Genomic DNA, 23,016 nt, shown 5'->3' on the forward strand with positions numbered 1-23,016 from the left:
CGGATTATGGACGAGACTTTGCCGAGAGTGACGACGGCGATTAGCTGACAGAGAAAAGGCAAAGCTTACAATAACAATTTAGTAACAACGTATTTTCTACATGAAGATGTTTAAAAAATATATATTACGTTGTTGCTACATGCGCAAATTGAGTTTGTCCTGAGAATTGCTATACATCGCAGTTTTACTTAAATAGCACTGTGATTGGTGCACTGAAAGAGATTGAAAATGTCAAAGGGTACTTCCGCACATTCGCTGCAGGCTGCGCCCGTGCTGCATTTTCGGGGGATGCGAACCGCCTCAGTTCAAGTCGTCATTATGCTAACCAATGACCACTGTTGTTTTTTGGGTGTTGTAAATCTTAAATTATGAATTATAGAAGCCCACGCAGTTTTCCATAATAAATATTTACCTTAAGACCAGCTCAAAAATTGGAGTATTTAAAAATAATGGCATCTTTTTCTGTTAAGAAATGGAAATCCGGCCTTGGAAACTACTTCCACCATATACCTACTACTTTTAACTACATCCAGGGCCCCTGAAATACAATTTTGTTTATCACTATAAATTGTCTGTTACCATGAGACAAAAACAAGCTCGTTTACTTAATTCAGGCTAATTAAATATCCATGTCTTGTTATGGCCATATTCGTAGTTTTTATATTTCCTTAACAACTAGGCGTAACGAATTTATAACCAAACTGCGGACCCTCTTTCTAGTAACTAGTTACTACTTCACCACTGTCATGATTTCCACTTACATAAGAACTTATACAAGACTAAATTCTGTACGTGTAAAAACACCACAAAGTTTAGCTTAAAACAAAAAGATTACAGAAACCTTGTTAACTGACTTAAGTCAGTACTGATTAATGCATTTGTGTCGTTTAGTGAAGAAACATGCGTCTTTATTGTGGAACAAGTAGACTAAGCAACAGCGTAACTAATTCTAGAGATTGTTACTTATTTTGCATGTTTCGTAAATAGTTTCACGCTCTAATTATAGTGGAGTTTAAATGAAAGTGTACGATCTGTATGGGCTGTCTGTTTCCAAAGCATACGTTTCATATTTGACAGAATTAAGTAACGGTTTGATTCCCAGAAATTAACGTTACAATGACGTCAGGAACACGATACGAATTTCAAAACAATACGGTAAAGCACACGACAACATCGACTGCCGTTCCTCCATTGTCGAGTGTGTGAACGCTACCACTTCTTGCGCTTCTAGCGGCTTCTCCATTAGAAAGTAACCAACGATCTCAGCACCTTGCATAAACTCTTAACACGTCCACAATTCGATGATAATCCGTTAGGTTGTTCTCATCAATTTCAATATACAATATAATATACTTTAAAATCACTTCCGCAAGTGGTTTTTTAAATCGGAGTGAGAGCTCTTAATAATTTCCTTTATCTCAATCCGCTCGTGGCGGTATCCTCTTAAAATACTTACCCCTACATCCGCTTCTTTTAATAAATCTGCCGAAGCTATGGAATGCCTTGTTCGATGCTGGCTTTTTCCTAAACGTCTTTTATCTTTTTTCTGACGAACGACAATTAGATGAAGATTGCGCACCGACATACGGTGTTAAGGAAGATTGAAGAATATGTCACAACAACCTGAACGAACAACGTTATTACAAATTAACTTGAAATACAATTTCATAAGTTTCAAATTTAAACAATCGGAGCGTGTATAATTATACCTCGCTTGGGTTGCATTGTTCGAAACCACTGCACAGGTATTCACAACCTAACAATTATCGAACTCACCATTTCTAATAAATTTGCTTAAATAAACTTACGAGATAATAGGAAATGGTGCCCCAGATATCTTGAGTACGTACTTATTGAAAGACAAAATAACAATAGGATCACACTCAAGCCGAAACGAAAATAAAATAATGATTAGTCATAGGAAAGAAGATAAAGAAGAAATCAACGGAATTATTGTGGAGACAACAATGTGCCTTACCGGTCCTGTTATTACAGTGCGTCCAAGAAAAACACTCCGTTTCAAGTTGACGCTCGTTTACGATCAGACTGACATTTTAACTGCATCTCGAACATTACGGCAACTAATAATAGACCAATTTATAATTTTAGTTGGTACCTGTTGTTTGCGTACACTTTTATTTGTACTACAAATTATCCAACACAAACTAACTTTTAAGTATTATACTGCAAATCTGGAATTTAAATTTATTTTTATTCGTTTTATTGTATTTCTGGGTCGTTTAAGTTGTTCTCACGTACTATGCTGACGCGACGAGCTCTCAAATCTACAGTGATGAAATTCTTCGCGTTCCTGTCTTTATTCATCACACGCGCAAAGCTTCTAGGAATTGTGAATCGCGGCGTGAGCGGCTCTCCTCACATGCTCCACTCGTATCCGCAGCCAAGCGAATAAATCGTTGTCATTATTTAGTATGGGAGAAGGCGCAATACTTACGTGCGTACGTACAGATGAATTTACGAACGTGTCAAAGGCCGTTTTCGAGCAGAGAACCTTACACGTTGAAAGACTGACTTACTATATTGCAAATACGTAATTTTGGTCAGTTACTGTGCGTAAGACAATATGCGCCCTTTGAGATTTTCACTTTGTTCTGAAATTTTCCTAGAACTACTGTTGAAAATACTAGTTAGTGGCTTGGAATTTGTTATTATACTTTTAACTCTTTCCATTCTAGAAAAATGATAGAATACATTAATTTTACTACAAATCTACTAGAAATTTGCACGGCTCTTCTAGATTTACCGATGATGTATGCAAAGCGGATTATAGAAAAAAATCGTATGATTATAAAGTATAAATTCATGTCGAAACTTGTATAAAAGGCCTGGTACACGTCTCTCGAGTAAGATCCGGATGAACTAATCACGAATTGTTTATTTTTTGATGCGGTTTCGGTTTCATCGCTTTACCCTTCTCAGGCTTTATCAGATCTACTGTAGAGCGGGGGCCGGCTAAATTTTGTTACCTCTGATTTTATCTTTTAATTCTTAAGCTTCATTCAAATCGTGCCGTTGTTTATGGCCAGCATTTTCATTTTTGGAATTTTTCTGTGAGCTGGGTAGGAGACGTCGAGAGAGAATGCCGCCAATGCCGTCTCAAATTAAAGTAATCTCTTCGTTTTTCACTTTAGCATTGACTAAACTCTCAAATTCCGCCACTAGAACAGCGTTTTTTCGTGATATTATAGATTAAGACGATAAATCGTTTTGATTTATAGCCCTAATCCATGTCTCGATCTCGTATTCAACACATAAGATTTAAAAAAAGACATTAAAACGTTAAAACTTCTTTCCGAAAGCAAATAAGGTAATGTCTGAGCACTGTTTGAATAATTTGTAGGTACCTACAACGCTATAAGTTCACATAGATCGCGAGGTCGTATTGCTTTGAGAACGTCTCACTTTTGTCTATATGTGCTTGCAAACGTGCTCGTACCAACAAAGATAAACCGACTATGTCGTATACTGCTTTATATCGCTCTGGCCGCCCGGTAATTGTTTAGTGTTCAATTTCACAGCGTAATACCGAGTACAGTACCTCTCGCCATGGTTACTTGCGTTTACCACGAAACTGCTTAGCATTCCAGCCAAATGTAGGAACGTGTACTGTCTAAACATAAATAATAAACTGTCGACCTGGATATTTTTTGTGGGAGAAACTTTACAGGAAGTTTACACGGTATCTGTCTTAAAAATAAATGACTCTTGAACCTACTTGAGCATCATTTGACACATTATGTATGATAAGTTTTGAATTGGTGAGCACAACAGGAAAGGATGGTAAGAGTAGCAGTTCTGGATAGAAACGTCTAACCTAGCTGTAGCTGATTTATTTAACTAGAATTAGAAATAAATGAATATTATTTTGTAGATTAAAAGTTATAATATTGTTTGCACTCGGAGAAGTGTCTGGAGAAAGCCCAGAGGTGATAATCATTATTTACTTCTTAATTATGATACTAAACGAGTGATCTGTGCTCATAATAATAAGGCACCGACAAACAAATCGTGACACATACATTATATTCCAAAAGTGAACGCTATTTTCCACACTATACACATTTACCAATTCGGGCCCCTAAAAAGCAAAAAAATATAGCTATTTCAGCAAATAAATAAAAAGTGCCAAAAGAAACACAATCTATAACAACCATTAAAGTACTGGAAGACATCTTTGCTACATTTGGTACTCCGGAAATAATAATAAAAAACAGATCAGAGGTCGCATTTTACCTCCAAAGAGTTTAAAAGCTTTGGTAGTTCGATTAAAGCAACATGTCCTGAACGCTGTAGCGACGACTCGAACCAATGAATACTCGAGCTGTACAAGAAGCTTGAAAAACCCTGTGAACAGGAAAGTCATGGACTGAAATACTATTTAAGCAAAGAACGACTCGCCAAACCGAAAGATGCTAAGAGACAAGCAATTAGACTCACAGTTCAGGGACGACTCAAACGTTCTTTATTCATTTGCTTTTGTACTTCTTCAGAAATGAAAGAATTTTAAAAAAACTAGAACAATTTTTTTTTAAGGACGGTGATTTAGAAATAGTAATCCGGGCACCACCGGCACCACCATTTCGCGGTTCTTTCTCAGTGACAAGTGTAAACAAAGACAGAAACCCTCCAGCATTCAAGGCTACACTCAAAACAATATGAAAATATTTTCTTATCAACTAAAACCTTTGATCACCTGATCTATCCCCTATAGTGAAGTTAATGAACGTAGTGATGAAAGTATTGATAGGGATACTGATTCAAATAATTCATTGATTTGGTTTCTCTTCAATCTGAACACGTAACATTATTATATGAAAATCCTATTGTTTCTTATAAAGAATATCTTGTCTGTACACTTTAGGTCCAATAAGAATTGTAGAAGTTAATGACGTAAGAATATTATTTTAGAAGTTTATTAAATGACTATAATTATTAATTATAATGATTAATTTGACATTAATCAAAAAGCAAATTTGATTGAGAAGATTAAAACAAAAATAAATAAATTAATAATAATAGTAAAATAAATTAAACTAATAACAAAAACCTGAGTCGACCAAAAAGTTGAATAGAAAGGATTCGCGAAAAGTCGATTTCTAGTGATAGCTAGGTCTCCGATTGGCTTGACTCAAGCTGATGATGGATAACTTAGGATTAACAAGCCAAGCCAAGCTCTCGAGTGACTAGACGGAACCTGACGATTGGTAAGCCGTGGTTTCCGATTCGCTAGACGGAAGCTAACTCCAAGTGTTAGCAAGCCATAGTCTCCAGTAAGCTAGAAGAAAGCTAAGGATAGATGATAGCAACTCGTGGCTTTCAAAGCGGCTCACGGTAACTAAATCCGTAATAAGTTTTGTTTAGAACTATGTCTTTCAAAATTACACAATTGTGTAAAAAATGTAATACATAATTAATACTGCCACATAATTACGTGGCAGTATAAAATGATTATTGAAGTATTTTGTGTTAAATCAATAAATACTATTTTTTACTTATTCTAAATACTTGTTTGCTCGCATTTATGTTTCTATTTTGGAAGTAATTCATGAGTCACAAGGTGAATGCTCTGGGCAATCAGCGGTGCCAAAATAAAAGGAGATAAACTTAATTAAAAGCATTAATAATCCGAATTAAAAGCGCTCGAAATGCTTAAATAATGAAACATGTTATACGTCCCGTATTTATCGCTCAGGACATTGAAATTTGCATATCTTTTTAATTTGACGCGTGGTACGTGAAACGATACTCAGGGCCAAGATACTACGCGAATTTGCGTTCGTCTCTCTGCAAATGAATCAAATTCGACCTTATCATGTTAACAGCAATATTCAATACTAAATGTCAGCACCACAAGTTCTCTATATCAGAAGTGAAAAAACCTGTCTGAAGGCACGACGTTACCACACTGGCAAAGTGTGAAATATGAAATCACGACTCTTCCACTTGTTTGTGTTCCAAATATTTTCTTCGTGTCGAAACTCGAAAGCGGACTAAAGTAATGCCTTTTTATTTTGTTGTATACTAAGACTTTCCGAAAAATCAACTTGAAAACTTGACTGAAAAATTTACAAATCACGGGCTTGTTTCATTAAGGTCATCAAAGAAATATCGTTCACGCCACCTCTGTGACGCGACGTATAAGGCATAAAAACTAGGGTCGGCGGACTACAGCACCGTAAGTCGAAAACCAATATCGTCCATTTCAATTAATACATCTACCAAAAGCACATATATGAAATTCAATTGTTACTTCTTTAATATGTAACTTGTCTTTTTGAAATTTGTCGTTCTCTTCACATCTTCCCATATTATAAACAACACAAAAAATATGTAATTATTTATTAAAAATGTAGCACTTTTTTAGTTATGTGATTTAGTCTGCCAACCCTAATAATAATCATTTCTTACTCTATAAAAGTTTTGGTATCTTGTTCATGGTTTCTAAACATTTCTGAATAATTCCTGCAGTCATTTAAGTAACTCCAAACAATTCGTAACACGAGGAAAATTCACAAAAATGTTCATAGGGCGTAACGGTCTTCGTTACATTTATTGTACACAACCGTAAAAGTCCAAGACAATTCCCAAAACAAGATCGAATCCCACGTGTCCTTAAGTAAGATTCTCTAATTAATAACAAAATAACCAAGGAATGGGCTCGTATATAAAAGTAGCCTCTTTAGAACCCTCATAAAACGATTATCAAATAATTCCCCGACTCTTACCGCGTGGTATCCAGTCTATAGCTTCGTTCTCCACTGTAATACAATTTAACGCTTTGAAGGGATAAAATTAATGCGCCGTGTTACGTTTTGATCGGATCATGATATTGTTATTAAGTCGTAACATCGTCGAGTTGAGTAAAATGTATACGTTTAGATTTGGGGCAATTAGTTCATCGCTAATTGCAGACCAGATAAAGAACTGCTTTTAATATTTCTATACCTATACCACTGATGGCGGAAAATGCATGTGAATGTGTCGACCGATTCCCCGTCGCTGATAAATAAAATGTGGCAATATACGTTTCCTTAATTGCTGTTAGCCGACCGGCTCTAGGCAACAGTCGAAGCTGCGCATTCTAAAGTATTTACACGGTATTGCCAGCTCGCGCGTTTATAAAGGCTACCTGCACACGTACGCTTACGTCGGCTGCTTTTTATGGGCTGACGGAGAGTCAATGTCGTGGGAACCGGCATATACTTAGGGCCAGCCACAGCTGACCGAAATGCGCTCCACATACTTGATTAACAAATCAATATATCGTCGTTCGTGTGCTACTACTAATCATACTTGAACAGTTGATCACGTATTTAAATATTTATGTTTGTCCACGATTTAGTCGCTACAGAATTTACTGTATTTCAAATGATGTCGATCTGAAATAAAAGAAAAATTTAGGTTGTAATTCGCGTACGTTTTCTGTGGCAAGTAAACTTAATCACCTGTTTGATATTCAAAAGCCAATGATAACATTTCCGCCTGTATCGTAATGTAAACATGTTTAATTGAAAAAAAAAACAATATATTACGAGTAAATTAGTACACTTAAGGCGAGGTATTTCAACACGAGCCTGGATTTTTGTAGGTGAGGTGAGAGAGACCGCCCCTCGCGTCACGCAATCTTCGCACTTAAAATTAATATTAATAAAATAAGAACAGGCGGAGAAAATTTGACACAGATCCGACATCGACAAGCGCCCATTGGTGACTGATGAGGCAGCGGGCGACGCGGCGTGTCGTTACACCGCTGAGCAATTTTGAAGTTAGAGAATAATAGATAAATGTGAATTTAATAACTATAGGGCTTCAGTTGAAAACCAAAATTTTGCAGGTTCTCTGCAGTATTTCTCCATACAAAAGTTATATTATGCAAAGATATTTTATTCTTAAACAATTCGATATAAAATATCATATTATATTTAATAAATCGAATAAAGAATTAGCACATTCTTTAGACAATATCCTTATGTGAATCGAATATATATTATTTATAAGACTCTTATTTAACAGTAAAACCTAAACCATTTGGTCTAGCAAAACAGCTTCTCCACTCAAACATCAAACACTTGACTTAAATATAAAACGAGACCAAGAAGAGAGCCAATTTTGGCATATTTTTTCAGAATTTGAATAATTCCATGTGGAACTGAGTACATGGAACTACTGGGAATAAACCACGTTTATGACGTCATATGAGAAAAAGGTGATTTCTCGTATTGATTTCCATTGACTGACAATAATCATTGTTCATTTGAGGCTTATTAGTTCCTATGCAAATGACTCTTTGTTTGAAATTATGCATGTAATCTCTCTATTCAGTGTGTTGTTAATTGACGAATGGAGACATCTGTCAGGAAAAACTGAATCACTCCTTAAGAGAGTAGTAAGTAGAGTGATGAAGTAATTAAATGGTGACCCTTCATATCCGCTGAGCGCAGCTGCGAGTTTATTGTAATTACAACACAGGTCCGCTGAATCCGTTCGTCCGCCTTAGCCATGCAACCTTTGAAACACATACCGTAGGTCAAACTTGTCAGCGCTTGTTATCGGAACTTAATTGACAATGACGGTTTCTTCTCATCGCATTGATGCTCATTGTATTTTAGTGGTCCATGCCACGGCTACCTTGAAAATGATTAATTCCTTTAATAAAGTTTCGTCGCGATCGCCTAAAAAGTGTTAACTTGTCGCGTTATCGTGTTTAATCGATTTCGACTGCCGTTTCGCCTCCTTGTGTAAACATCGACAAATGTCAATAGCTCACTATCTGATAGGCAGCCGTTCTTATTTTTTGTAAAGGAACCATTACATGATTCCATATTGGGCACGTTAAGCATACGACGGGCGTCGTCGTCGTGGCCTTATTGCATTTGCTGTATTATTTTTAGCGCATATTGAAACAATTTCGCTGCCATCTGCTTGTAGCACACCTGTCTATCAAGTGCTAATTTATACTCGTTCGCCATATTATAAACAAGTACAATGTAAGAAAAATTGGAAAGGAAATATTCTGAACGAGTGTACAATATCTATAAACGTCTTTTATCAATTATTTTAAACAGCTGTATTATTCATTCACTTACAATAAACTCTCTTACAACTAACTTAGTTTAATACCAACAACCTTAAACCTTACCTAAAAATGTTATATAATGTTTACCGTGCAGAACAAAAAATAACCGCATATTAAAACATTTTTCTGTTTTTTCAGGGCACTTTCTCGCTTATTGTTGAAGCTTGGCACAATACGACGGAAACATCAAGATCAGATGGTGAGTTTTTAAAAAAATATTTGTTTTTCCTTGGGCTTTTGACTCCTCGTGAAGCTAAGCGCCTTGCCTATAACGTTAGAGTATAAGTTACTTATTAAACTGCAAAAGCGAAAGCGCTGGTGCGAATGCGCAAGCGAAGGCTTTATGTGTACTGCGGACTTGTGATATCTTTGATATGCCTGATATTTTAATAGCCTGTCCCACAACCAGCTGATGCTGAAACGGAGACTGGTGAACCCAGCTGATGACAGCAGATCAAACGAACGTCAGCGATAGTTTCTGAAAACAAAGAATTTAGATTATGACCTACAATACGGCAAGAGACGCACACGACGATTCCGCCGTTCACTTTGCTTTCCAGGTTTGGCGCCTCGCTTATCCTCACTACAGGAAGCTGACTACTCAGAGGATCATGAAATTACCGTCGAAATGTAAAATTCAAAACACGTCGGTCACGACTCGCTCACATTCAGGCTTCACTGTAATTCTGGGTGTTTATCGTGCGTTTAACGGACAGTATGTATATTTGAATGCTCATATTATCATATCGTGGAAGACAAAAATGTTCCCATGGCGTGGACACTTGGCGTTCGGAGCACGCGGCACCGTGCGTGATTCGCTTCGCAATGCACACAGTATTCTAATAACTCAGCCTTCTGTAGGACGAAAATTTACTAGAAATGTTCTAATGTATTCCGATGGCCGTTGACCGGCACTAGTCGAGGTGTGAACGAAATGCAGACACGAAGGCGAATTTATTATGTTTTACATTTTGTAACATTGAAAACTTAAAATCAAATTCTAAGTCCTCAAACTTGCAATATGCCGTATGTTTGATAATTTTAGATAATCATCTATAGTGTGTAGTCGATGGAATAGATCAATAACAGCGGTTCATTTAATTTTGACGATATCACGAGGAGTCTAAAGGCCGAATAAGGAATCGACAGGCGGTTTACAGCGTACATGCGACATGGCGTGACCGAAAAAACTATTACGAATGAATTGTTACCGACGTGGTCGTAAATACATCATCATGATTTTTCGCTGCGTGCATCATTGTACACAACTCGGTACCTTTAAGTATTAACCACGAACAGTTTTAGGCTTTACTCGGATTACTACTCGGATTTTATCCATTCAATAAAGGAACCAGAATCAGTTTCGTTTTCTAAATAATAAAAACAGCACGGGCAACTACAAACTGCTCAGCACCGCCCAATTCTTAATTAGATTTTCATCCCACTGCACTCTGACCGACATAATTACAACTCCCGACGGAACAACAAAAAACTGTGGTGATTTACTTAAAAGAGATTTAAAGATACGGTGAGGTGTGCCTACGAGCCGGTTTACCGAAAATCATTAGCGTTCGGAGTAGATAGTATAGCAGGACGGGTATATTTTTAATATGGCTCGGGAGCGATGGGCGGCGCCGTCTCACTACCGAGAAATGTTACCAACAGAAATCTAATCAACCATAATAACAGGTTACACGCACGCCGTTTGTGTTCACTCTACTATCTACTCACTGGCTAATGCTTAATTAAATCACATTCGGTTTTTACTAATACTGGGTTAGTACAGCTGCAGCGTTTTAAAACAACAATCAACATACACAACCTAATCCGATATTGCAAACCTTGTATGTTCGGTATTTTGTTACTTATTTCTTACGTAGCATTGCTGAATAGAACTGCCTTTCGCGAGACTTATAGGGGCGACTCACGCCCACAGCAAAAAAGTATATTTCGCAAATAAACCTCCGTTTTGTATTAGATTATTGTATCTTCTTACAAAGAAATACTTGCACTCAACATACAGCTTTACAATACTGATTCTGCTCGCTAGCGATGTTAATGTTGTCGGTCGTTTCTTTAACAAAATCTTTTGTCATGACCCTGTGCGACTTGGGCCGCACCTGGTTTCTACTAACGGACGAGGCATTGTTTACTCTGTACTAAAAAATTTCCTCAGAGGGAAGTGATTTTTTTGTTTACACCTCGTCTTTCTTCGTTGTGGGGCTTGCACTGTATAAAAATTACGGTAGACGCTCCGGAAGGTTCAATTTATGATAAGAGCTGTCGATGTGGCACTCTCAGGAAACGCCGACGACAGACATTGAGCACATGGGCTTGAATAATAGGTGGGCACGCAGCCGTCTTAACGCTTTGTTTACCGAGACGCGCTTGCGCCACACCACTTCTATAGCATTCAGTTGATTTTCTGTTCGTTGAAAACCAATGTACGGTATTAAAAATGTCATGGGCCTAAAATGCAATTATGTGTAGGTCGGCGGGCGGCACTCGTCGCCCAGGGCCCCGCTACTGCACTCCGCCTGACATTACACGACTGAGATGCGATTATCGATACAGTTACGATGTGACGGCTCCTTATCTCGTTATCCGGCCGTGCATTATTAGTTAATTCATTACGCGCTCTAGCTAGTTCCTCGTGCGCAGTTCCCAGAGCTCTCTCCCGTCTTTATGATTACTTATGTTCGCGTCGTTAATTGGCTTTCTCAAAGGTTAAGCATGACGTACGTCATCGGCCGTCCGGAAAAGTAACGTCTGAATTGCACAATTCTGCGCATTCATCAGATTCTCATCAAAGAAAGATAACATGATTTTCTTACTTAAAACAATAGCAAATTTAAAACGCATAAAATCGTCTCCGGTGCTATTAATTTCCAAACAATGACAAATACAGTATTACTCTTTAAATTAACTATTACAAGTTGAATAATTGAGTATATACTATTCATCAAATTTATAGATAATGACGAAGTACGTCACACAAATTCGAATATGGGAACTGAAGTGGTTTTATAAACAAAACGAGTGCGTGTTTGTATACACAGCTCATTGATGATATGTCGGTCTCCACAACGCCGGCGGCGGCGACGGATAGTGGCGGGCAGGGGAGTGCCGCCGACCGGCCTGGCAGGTGTCCGAATCGAGATGGACACTCGAGACGCAGCCTAATGATCTGGTCTTCAGCTGCGGAAAATGGTCGATGAACTTTGACGTGCCACAACATGGTCTCGCATTCGTTTTCAGTTCCAATCTTCAGCAAGAAGCGTACTATGTCTCGACTGTTGCCATTTCCATTAACTATACACCGCGTTCGGAAACTGCACTTCTCGAGACGATAACTGATTATCATATTGAGCGGAAGTTCCTTGCGTGATCCTTTCTCCCACTATTCCATAAACTCGAGTTCGAACATTTTAAATCGGCCGTGTCCGCCACCGATAGCGTAGCAAAGTCAAATTATCGGTTATTTCGCTTTCTTTTGTTTTGTTTATTGCCGTTTGCTGTTCGAATTTATTCTCATTTTATTTGTAGTGACCTCTGGGCCGTAATTACACGTTGTAGACCGCTGCGGCGGCGGCGCGCCACGTACCCACAGTTACTGCCTCGTCCTTCTTTAAAAGTGTTATTTATTTGTGAATTACATTAATAGACACGATAGTCGGGTACACCTTCATTTAATATCATTACAGTTCCGAATTAAGAAGATGAGTATAATTTCACTGTTTTATGGCCGACAATAGGACGCTGGGGAATTTTTGAAGAGTGCATGTTTTATGTGATTTGCCACAACGCTGTAATATCTAGGTTAGTAAAATCAGTTTGTTAATGCAGCCGTAGTAATGACAAAAAGGCAGTATTCACAGTTAAGTATCCATAATAGAGGTTTTCAACGGCAGCGGCAAGTGAAGCGCATGAATGCTACAATTCACGTACGCACTTGAACAAAATTACTGACGGCTTCTTTATTCCCACACATCATTTTGTTAATTTTTCCTACTCTTCTAAAATAATTAAGTTTTATTTTACTTTGCTTCAAGACTGTCGTGTACTACGCTCGATTTCGATACTTTAGAGTTGTTGCCGTTACAATCCCCAACAAGATGTAAGTAAAAAACGGCTGACAGCCTAAGAGAGTGGGTAATCGACGATTGGAGATAACAAACTTCGTCTCATTACTTGAAATCCTTTATCGCCGACACGTACAACAAAACAAAGAACAATCGGATCGTATCGAATACCATACGCCACGAAATTAGTCGGATCGATCGTTTTTATATACCTTTTAATTTTGTTTCGCGTCTGGTTTAATTTTATCTGCTGTCAGGATTACCGGCTTAGGAATGTACCATCGAGCGTGGCAACAAGAGTAAAAAGTGGGCATACACGACGAGAAATAAATAAAGGTAGGAACTGGTCGAGGCTGAGGTTTCTCAGCATGCCTCTGACTCGCCACTTACATCTCTTTGATGAATAGACTGGCATTTTTTATCAATGAGGGTTATTTAATTTTTATTAGCTGCTGTTATAATATGCGTGACATACTCTTTTCACAAATCTTATCTAGTTTTCCAGGATTTTCTTAGGCGTACATTTTGAGTTGGTAGTTTCTTAATAAGTTCTGAATTATGTAAAAAAAAGAATGCATCAGAAAACTTTTAATCAATCACACAACGGGTGCCAACGAATCAAAACAGTGAATCACGCTTGGGAACAATGAAATCTCACGGTCGAATGCGGGCGTCAAACGGTCGACTAACAGGTCAATTTACTTCTGTAACCCTTTCCCACGATGATAAATAAACAAATAGCTTTTATCCCTGCTTTTGGATAGCAGAATTCTTAAGAAAAAAAAATTGTCACCACTAATAAAACTTGCACTAAAAAACTGCGCATTTATTGCCAATTTAGTACGAAAAAAACTTCTTACTAGCTAAAGCGATTCATAATATTTAAACTGGGTTTCACTAGTTAGGGACGCTAGCAATGTTCCGTTAGTCTACTGCAAAAAGCGAAAAGTTGAGAATTGGTGGTACCTGTAGCGACTAAACGAGGGGCGACGCTGATCTCACTACAGGTGCCTTACTCACACTGTTATCTTACGTTATTTTCTATTGCAGACACCCTAATCGCGCGGATGACGAAGCAAAGCATAGCGGATGTCGGAGGACCTTGGGTCGAAGAAGAACAACGGTGGGGAGGCGCAGCTGGGGCTCACCTCAAGCTGTCGTATCGGGTAACATGCGCGGCGCACTACTATGGCGCCGGCTGCGAAGTGCTGTGCAGACCAAGAGACGACCAGTTCGGTCACTACACCTGCTCCCCCGCAGGAGAGATCGTCTGCAAGCACGGCTGGACAGGGGACTACTGCTCGAAGCGTAAGTATTTTCTTTTGTCTAGTCATATATATGCATGTCTGTAGTGACTAACCAATTAACCATTCAATCGCGCAAAATAATGAAGATCACTACTACTTACTTATCTGAAGTGACAATTTCATTGACTCATCTAACAAACTTCCAGTGTTTCCTTTGAATAATCAAAGCTAAGCGAATTTTTTTTTATATCTTTAATCTATCCATGCCTTATGTTCGCTCGAGAGCTGCTGTGTGAATTTGTATTGTGTTTTAAGTTTTCGCCTATTATTATTTGTCTCATTTATTTAAGCCGCAAAGTTGTGGAGTAAAAATTCGATGTCATAATATGACTGTGTTAAATATGGAACGCCCTACAATTCATTCTTCCTCATTAACTGTTACAGTGTAACATTTTATACGAGCTTCCTCTCATATAACTGTAATTGGGGTTTACAGCTAAGCCGCGAGGGAACCCGCGAAGTTTGGAGCCCAAACTTTTTGACAGAAGCAGGCACTAAAATTTCGTAATGTTTTCTAAGTAGCGGATTTACTCATAATTAATTCCGTATGAGACATCTGCCATAGAGCCGCCATGTGCTGACGCAATAGCGGTGGTAGCTAGGTAGCCGGTGGAGTATAGGCACGGATGACGTCCCGGTTCTTTCTGCCTCTAATTATTGCAGGTCGCAAATAGCACTTTTAATTATTTGCCGGGTATAATAAATAATGTATAATAACAATAAATAATGTAGAATAAGAGCAACCATCTAGTGAATTAGTAAAATAAATGTAGACGGTCATATTCTCAGCATCCTGTGGGTAATGTTCGACCTCCAAGTAAATAACTTGAAATAAGTTTATATATTCGCCTAATTGTAAGCAACCATGGTAACTTTACAAAGTAGACATCTGGTAGATTTAACTGGTCAACTAAAAGGCAAGTTTTCCTTTGGGCAGGTTCTGTACATCGTTATGAAATTGAGTGAACGGATCCATAATGCTTTGTTCGTCAGTCAGTCAGTCTGTCCCATAGTAGTTGCGAAGCGTGTGACTGCACGTGTGGTCTGTTTGTCTTTCATCGTCCACGAATACCGTGTTTGTAAACACACCAACGATAGCATTAACGACATTCATCAATATCCATCCATTTGTTTATTTTTCATATTTATTATGGTTGTACATAAATATTTACGCACGTCATACAGGTACCTATAGAATTTAATGTCGTATTCAAAGTAATTTACTTTAATTTTACAGGCTGTAAACTTTTATGTCTTAAAAAATACCAGATCAAATATACATGTAGAGATTTTGAATTAAACTATTGAAACAAATTGAGATTTGTTTTTAGTCCCTGCGATCATTACGTAATCATCGCTTATTAAACACTGTTTGGAACCTAGTAAGAAAGTTACGATATAAATATGATGTTTATTTCTTCGAGGTTTGTATTGTAAAACACGGCGTATCGTCCTGAGATGCATTGTGGCCGGGCGGATGTCGCGTCGCAATCTCGGCAGCCCCACCTGCCGCCGCGTTCCCACACTCCGGCGCCGCAAAAAACGCGCCAGACAGAGATGGGTGGACCTGCTCTCTGTAGCGTGCTTTCTCGCTCGCACGTCAGGGCTGCCGGCGTGCAAACCACGATCTCCTGCCGCGTATCACAGACCAGATACTTCCATGTACTAAACCACATTCGAAATGTGTGTTAAGATTGATCTGTGGGACTATACGAATTCTGATTTGTTTGTGGTCCATTAAAAAACGAAACAAATATGTATAAAATACATAACAAAACCCAAACCCAAAGACAAATTGAAATATTTGCATGGTATAGAAAATAGATATACCAACAAATAAGACTTAAAATGTTTAAACAATAAAATGTCGCACAACCCTATCAGGTGATTTTGTATCGGCGATTACGAAAATGTAAAAGCGAGAGAAGCGGCCATAATGAAATGAAAACAACGCTGTACGCTCACACACACATGCACATTTTTCTGCGGACCGCAACACAGATGCCACGAACCGGGTCAAAAACACCTTTAAACGAGAACTGAACACCAATCGAAATACACTCTGTACTTGACCGTGTCACGAAACTTGCCTTACAGCTGCCGAACTGTACCTATCTCGCTTTCTGGGAAAGCTTTAACAATCCCAAAACTTATTTGCATGTCCCGATCGCATTATTTCTCCATCCCAGGCGCTCGCCGTTAATGATAGGGTAAATAAACATAGCGAGAGGAACCTTTTACAGCCGCTTAATTTCGCTTGCTTGTAAACGAGCTGGAGTTCTCACGAATATTACCTTCTGTGTTGAATCGCGAATCCCACGCGCTCCTAATTTCCGCTTTGTGAAGAAGCAGATGTCGGATGAAACAGTTAAATATTTGCCCGGTCCCGAACACGTGTGGGAGAATATCCTTAAGAAAGGTCGCTTTTTGTCGCTCCTTACCTTACCTGCCTAACAAAGGCCAAGACTTGTTAAAACCTTGAAAGCTTGGTCGCAGTGCGGCACACAGTCTTTCATTAGAAATCGATACTGTTCGTGCTCACTGATAATAATTAATAGCTCTGCAGGAGAATGGTTAAAACATCCTCCCCGCGGGTGTTTGTGCCCACTTATAACCATAATATTGGTTTTGGAGTGTGATTTTTACGACTCCCGTTTTACCTACCGTTCAAAGAGGAAGATAAGGCCGAGCAGGAGTGCACTGAAGTGGATAGCACCGAGCAAATGAGTCCGACTGACTCTCCAATTTCTTTGATGTACTTTCGTTCCGCCGACATGCTCATTCAATGATTTACATATTTATTCATTTTACCCAAAAACTTTTCTAATTATTTAAAGTCTAATATATCTAATAATAATAATCTTCTATCGCTATTTCTTGCACCAAAATGAGATTGCTTGTGTTAGGTACAGACAAACTAGAGGATTAGGTTTAATTAATTATGCGCCGGATATACATAAGTCGAGTTGTTTCTAATTTAACGGAATTAGTAGTAATCCAATTGGCAAACTCTGAACAAGTTTTCGGGGTTTGGTATTCTCTAAGCTGGTTTAAGACTAAAGCTCAAATAAACAGTGTAAGGAGAGTAGCTGTAGGCCAATCTGATTTATGGCTGCTACAGATCCGAAGCTATTTGTGCGATTTATGTATTTCTCATTGAATTATGAATGCGGAACCAGGCTTTTAGTTGCATTTATAATTGTAGTAACAACACAACTACTTTTAGTGTTTTTCTAGTTTGTTAGGGGAATAGTTATAGTAACGGTCGAGTGACGGTTAGGCTCCCCGCGCTATCTGCCCCCTTTGTATTCGCTCCGATAACTTGCCCATGCGCACCCGACCGATACGACTCCACATCGTACTTCTTATTTCAAAATACCACTTTTTCTGCGCGCATCACACATAACTTGGTTGTGCCTATAGTTCATTTACTTGTTTTGCTACCATAAAACCTTTTCTGGGACGGTATCTATAGTAAGATTGTCTTTACTGAATAGTAGCACTAAACAATCAGAGGATTAGGTTAAGCGAGCTAAGCGTTTGTAATTATTAACTGAAAAGTTTTTTTAAACTGGGTTTGTTGAATGCATTTGGAAAGAGCTGATTTCCTTCCTTCCTCCCATGTATTCATGAATAAATCCTAATCTAGTTTCCAGTTACACCTATTGTTTGATGCGCTAATGAACGTTTCTTTTTGTTGCAGCGCGATGCCTGCCCGGGTGCGACGCGGAGCACGGCCACTGCCTCAAGCCCGACGAATGCATGTGAGTCTCCACTTCACACCTTTGTGATAAACGCTTAACGTTGCCTTCTTCCATGTCTAAATCATTCATCCTCCTCATTGTTCCATACAAGAAGAAAAGACACACATTTAGTCGTTTGTTATCGCTTTGCTAACGAATGTTTTCTTTTAATTTCAGTTGTCATTCTGGTTGGGTGGGCGAACTCTGCGATCAATGCGAGCGACATCCGGGCTGCGTACACGGAACTTGTTCCAAACCTTGGGATTGCATATGTGAGGAAGGTTGGGGCGGTCTCTTCTGCAACCAAGACTTGAATTATTGCACAAACCATCGCCCGTGCAGAAACGGCGGCACTTGTCACAACACCGGCCAAGGAAGCTATACTTGTGTTTGCCCTCCAGAGTACACTGGGCCAGATTGTGAAAAGTCCCTTCATTCTTGCGCAGTTCGTCCTTGTCTAAACGGCGGAGCATGTGTTCCGGATGAAGGCGGAGAACTTTCCTGCGCTTGTCCTTCGGGATACGAAGGGTCGAGATGTGAAACCCGAAGACTGACATGTGTCGACCACCCGTGCCGGAACGGCGGGACTTGTGAACCCCGACTTACTGGCTACGTTTGCGTTTGCCCGTCAGGCTACACTGGTGCTGATTGTGGTGTGGAAGCTGATCCGTGCGCAGCCAATCCTTGCCGAAATGGAGCAACTTGTACCAGAGCTGGAGACGGATTTAAATGTTCCTGCAAAGCCGGTTTTAGAGGTAACCGCTGTGAAATTGATATAGACGACTGTGCGGGAATAATTTGTGAACATGGTGGTACTTGCGTCGATTTAGTCAACGGCCAACGATGCCAATGCGCTCCAGGTTTCCTGGGCCAACGATGTGAAACACGTGTCGATCTCTGCATAGCCAAGCCATGTGCAAATGGCGGTGAGTGTTTTATTTTGGACAACGACTACGAATGTCGCTGTCGTCCTGGATTTGCAGGCAAAGACTGTAGTATCGACATCGACGAGTGTGCTTCTTCGCCTTGCAGAAACAGTGGCACCTGTAGAGATAGAGTGGATGGATATCATTGCAACTGCGCTCCCGGTTGGGGAGGCAAATCTTGCACGGTTTCTTTAGCAGACATAGTAACCGCGAGGCCGGCTGGAGGACACTTAAGAAGAGTTGGCGACGACTCACCAGATGATGAGAACTTGTCAGGAAGTCACGTGGCCCTGATCGCTGCGTTATCTGCAGCAGTACCTGCCGCGGCTTTGGCTGCGGCTGTAGCAGTCGCTTGTGTACGAAGAAGAAGAAAACGTGCACAAAGTGCAGCCGATGCCGAAGCGCGCGCGCAGAATGCAGCCAACGCTGGGAATGGTGGTCGGGTCATACGGAACACTTGGGGAAAATGCGAAGCGCCGGTGCCAGAGTGCCAAAATGCGCACAACGCAGCGGCTGAAGAATGTAAAAGAAAAACCTTGAATACAGAAAGCGCTGCAAGACTTCTGGCAGCTTTAGATCCTAGACTGTCACGGCTCTCCGCGGACTCAGCGTGTTGGGCTAACAGGTCAGTATTTACGATGCTTGCAATTCTTATTACACTCATATCGTCTTATACATATAAGACTGAATTGCTGGTATCAAGTGGTTTTTACCTTTATTTTCTTTCTTTACAGTGACACGTCACTAGTTAAACGAGCGCTGGAAGGCGGTGGAGTGTACGTGTTAGATGATCATTGTCTGCCACCGACGTTTGCCACGCAGGTTTAGTGTTTACAAACGCGGCAATGGACTAAAATAACTTATTTATTCACTTCGGACGCTCGTGCGAAACTGGCTGTGCGCCGCGTGTAAATATAACGTTAAATGTAAAGTGAACCCCTTGTATAGATGGCTAGTAATAAGAATTCGGATGTATTTATTTGAAGTTGCGATTCGTACGCCCTGTAAATAGTAATGGCGGAACGGATTGCGTTTTCCGCCCCCGATTGGCAAGCGTCGCCCGGTGTGTCACTGCCAAATTGAGGCAGATTTTGCTGCCCTCTTAATCGGCCGATCTCATTTCTACATTACAAATGTATATCGGTGCAGTATGCGAGGATAGAGGGTGAAGACCGCGTTTGCCGTGGGGCCGGGTGGACCGCGGTCCACGTCTGCGATCTCTGTAGGTAAGGTGCGAAAGCAGCGCGCACGCGGTGTCGGTCCACTGCGGGGCGCCGCCTGCCTCGTAGAAACGATACTGATTCGACGTACTTATTCTACATAATGTATACTCCATATTTAATTTATGCTTCGCAACATTACTTTTATTTTTATTCGTTTTAACGAGTTTATCGCAAACATCTAACGGACATGAAATGTGTCAACTTTATACTTCTACATAATGTTCCAGCCCAGTATCGCTTCTATGAACCTTTCACACCACTAACTGTCCCTCTTTAAGACTCGCACCAGTATAAAAGCCAAACCGTGCATAAAATAAGATTTTAGACTAATTTATAAAAATAACGCTATCAACGCGTTTATCAGTCTTACATTGATCGTATTTTTTGTGATTGACTATTTTTAATATTGTTCCTATGATTAATTCAAAGTTAGTGAGTTCCCGTATCAGAAATCTTGTTCAGTTTTTTCGTAAAAATCGACAAAGATTTTCTTATTCTTTGCTTCCGTACTTGAAAGGTACAGTTCGCACAGTTCCTGGATGTTAGGGTGCAATTTCCCCAGCCTCTGCGTCTCTCGCGCGCTCATACCTTCGTACTGCGCATGTGCACACAGAGGCTTGGGAAATTCCGCTCAGGCAAAGTATCATCACGCACGATATTAGTTCATAGGTTAAAGTAACTTGAACGTACTTATAAGAAACAAAATGTCGAAACCTAAGTCATTGTGTATAAAAAGTTATTAAGTTTTAGATGTTAAGTATATTCTCCATTACTATTGTAAGAGTATTGTGACAATATGAAAGCAACATTAGGCAACATAGGACACGTTGTCACAGATTGTTTTAATTTATTTATTTTAGCAGTAACATGTTCGTTTTAGACTATTCGGTAAAGCACATATTCTATAGCGAATTTGTGCCTTATTGATAAGCAACATGCGTAATTTTCAAGGAAAATGTTAAATAAACTACCATTATTACAAAAGATTGTGTAGATATTAAATTAATAAGTCTTAGGAATTTTCTCTTATGTTGCCTCTTGTACTAAATCGTAGATTATAAAGGTTAAATCGACAAAATTGTAAAATTTATATCAAACTATGAATAGACTGATGATCAATAATAATGTTCTTGTATTTAATTTTGTAAGATGACAAAATGTAAGTTAAATTATGTAAAAATAGATACAAATTGATGATCCAAATCTGAACCACGTGAAACTCCATCATTTTGTACTTAATTGGTTGAAGCGGTTTAATAACTTTCATTTTTCTTTTTTTAAATGATCTTTGATTCTTAATTTATTTATTGCAACGGTGTGCACCATAGTAATTATTTTTGTTTACTATTTATATTGACAAATAATTCTCTAATTTTATTTTACTATGTTTACTATTAAATGAAACGAAATTAACTTATCCTGAATTTGTTGTAAAATTAATCCTGAATAAAATTCCATCATAAAATATAAATACCTAATTTTTGTGAGTATACTGAAAGATATTTTAAATCATTCCATATCTTAAGGTTAGCATGCATACAACTGTATCATTTCAAAGCTTTTTACTATTTTCTTAGTGATTTTTACCTTTGTTCTGAACGTGTTTTATTTGATTATCTTTTGTTTCGTCTTTAGGACAACGTACAATTAATCACGTTAGACTTTCGTAATCAACTTTTAGTATATTCACATTTCCTTTTTTAATCAAAAGAAAAATGAAAGCAATTGTCAGGGCAGGTAAACTCTATAATGTAATAATTCCACAGCTGTACTCTACCTGAATAAAGTCAAATTGTATCGCTGTTGCGATAATTTTGACAGCGAGTGTTTGTGACGAATGTGTATTATTATGTGCAGTGATGCAACGAGAAATGTTAATAAACAATTGTTTACAAAAGATTAAAAACAGAATTTTATTACCACATGTATTTCAAAAATCCCCTTTTGTTTGTCTCTTTGCCCAGAATGGACTCCGAAACGTCCAATTACTTTGAAGAGTTGTTCAAAGTTCGTAAAGAAACTACACTTCATTTCATCTCGAGTTTATAGTTTCGAAGTAAGAGTTCATACAGAAAACGGCTTTCACAAATCTCCCGAAGCGTGTCAGGAAACCTCGTCTTTAATTTTCCGTTTCTCAAAAGTTAAAAGTTTTAAGACGGGATGTTAAAAATCTTCGCCGGATTTAAACCCTGAAAAATGCTATGAATTTTCAAAGCTAAAAAAGAATCGTAAAGCCAAACCAGTGTTTTTTAAATAAACCCGGGTCAAGGATGTGACTAAGCGTGTTGTAAAATTTTATTTCTGTTGATATGTACGTTATGTTGTAGTTTTATTTCTGCACTGTAATTTCACGTGGTCCCATGGATCAATCGGTGAGTAGTAAAAGCTTTTGAAGTAAAACGCTAGTGAAGCAGCTATACTAGATTTATTTATAATTAATAAATGCTTATGAATTGTTTGTGGACATGTAGTACCACACTACAGTTAACTTAGTAAATGCTTAAATGAAAGTTTAGTTAATAAACCGCTCAACGTAACATAAAAACTCCTTGCCGTGAAATACGGTCATCATGGTACTTGACAGAGACATGAAATCAAAGAAAATAACATAATTCATCTAAATTCACAAGACAGGTGC

The 23,016-nt window shown here is 38.8% G+C and overlaps 1 protein-coding gene across 2 annotated transcripts in view; it reads left to right on the forward strand.

Annotated features, from left to right (window-relative positions):
• The window catches only part of LOC113238791 (neurogenic locus protein delta-like), a 32,623-nt gene extending 10,751 nt beyond the window's left edge, over window positions 1-21,872 (forward strand). The window contains exons 3-7 of one of the 2 annotated variants that reach the window (XM_026475629.1): window positions 9,236-9,296; window positions 14,230-14,487; window positions 18,190-18,250; window positions 18,407-19,780; window positions 19,890-21,872. In XM_026475629.1, the coding sequence (XP_026331414.1) occupies window positions 9,236-9,296; window positions 14,230-14,487; window positions 18,190-18,250; window positions 18,407-19,780; window positions 19,890-19,983 (1,848 nt within the window). In that variant the 3' untranslated portion in view covers window positions 19,984-21,872. The remainder of the gene's footprint in view (window positions 1-9,235; window positions 9,297-14,229; window positions 14,488-18,189; window positions 18,251-18,406; window positions 19,781-19,889) is intronic. The other variant, XM_026475630.1, reaches the window with a different exon arrangement.
• Window positions 21,873-23,016: the final 1,144 nt, after the last annotated feature.

The sequence above is a fragment of the Hyposmocoma kahamanoa genome, unplaced genomic scaffold (assembly GCF_003589595.1).
Source record: "Hyposmocoma kahamanoa isolate Upper Pololo Valley unplaced genomic scaffold, ASM358959v1 98263, whole genome shotgun sequence".
In the NCBI taxonomy this organism is placed as follows: Eukaryota; Metazoa; Arthropoda; class Insecta; order Lepidoptera; family Cosmopterigidae; genus Hyposmocoma; species Hyposmocoma kahamanoa.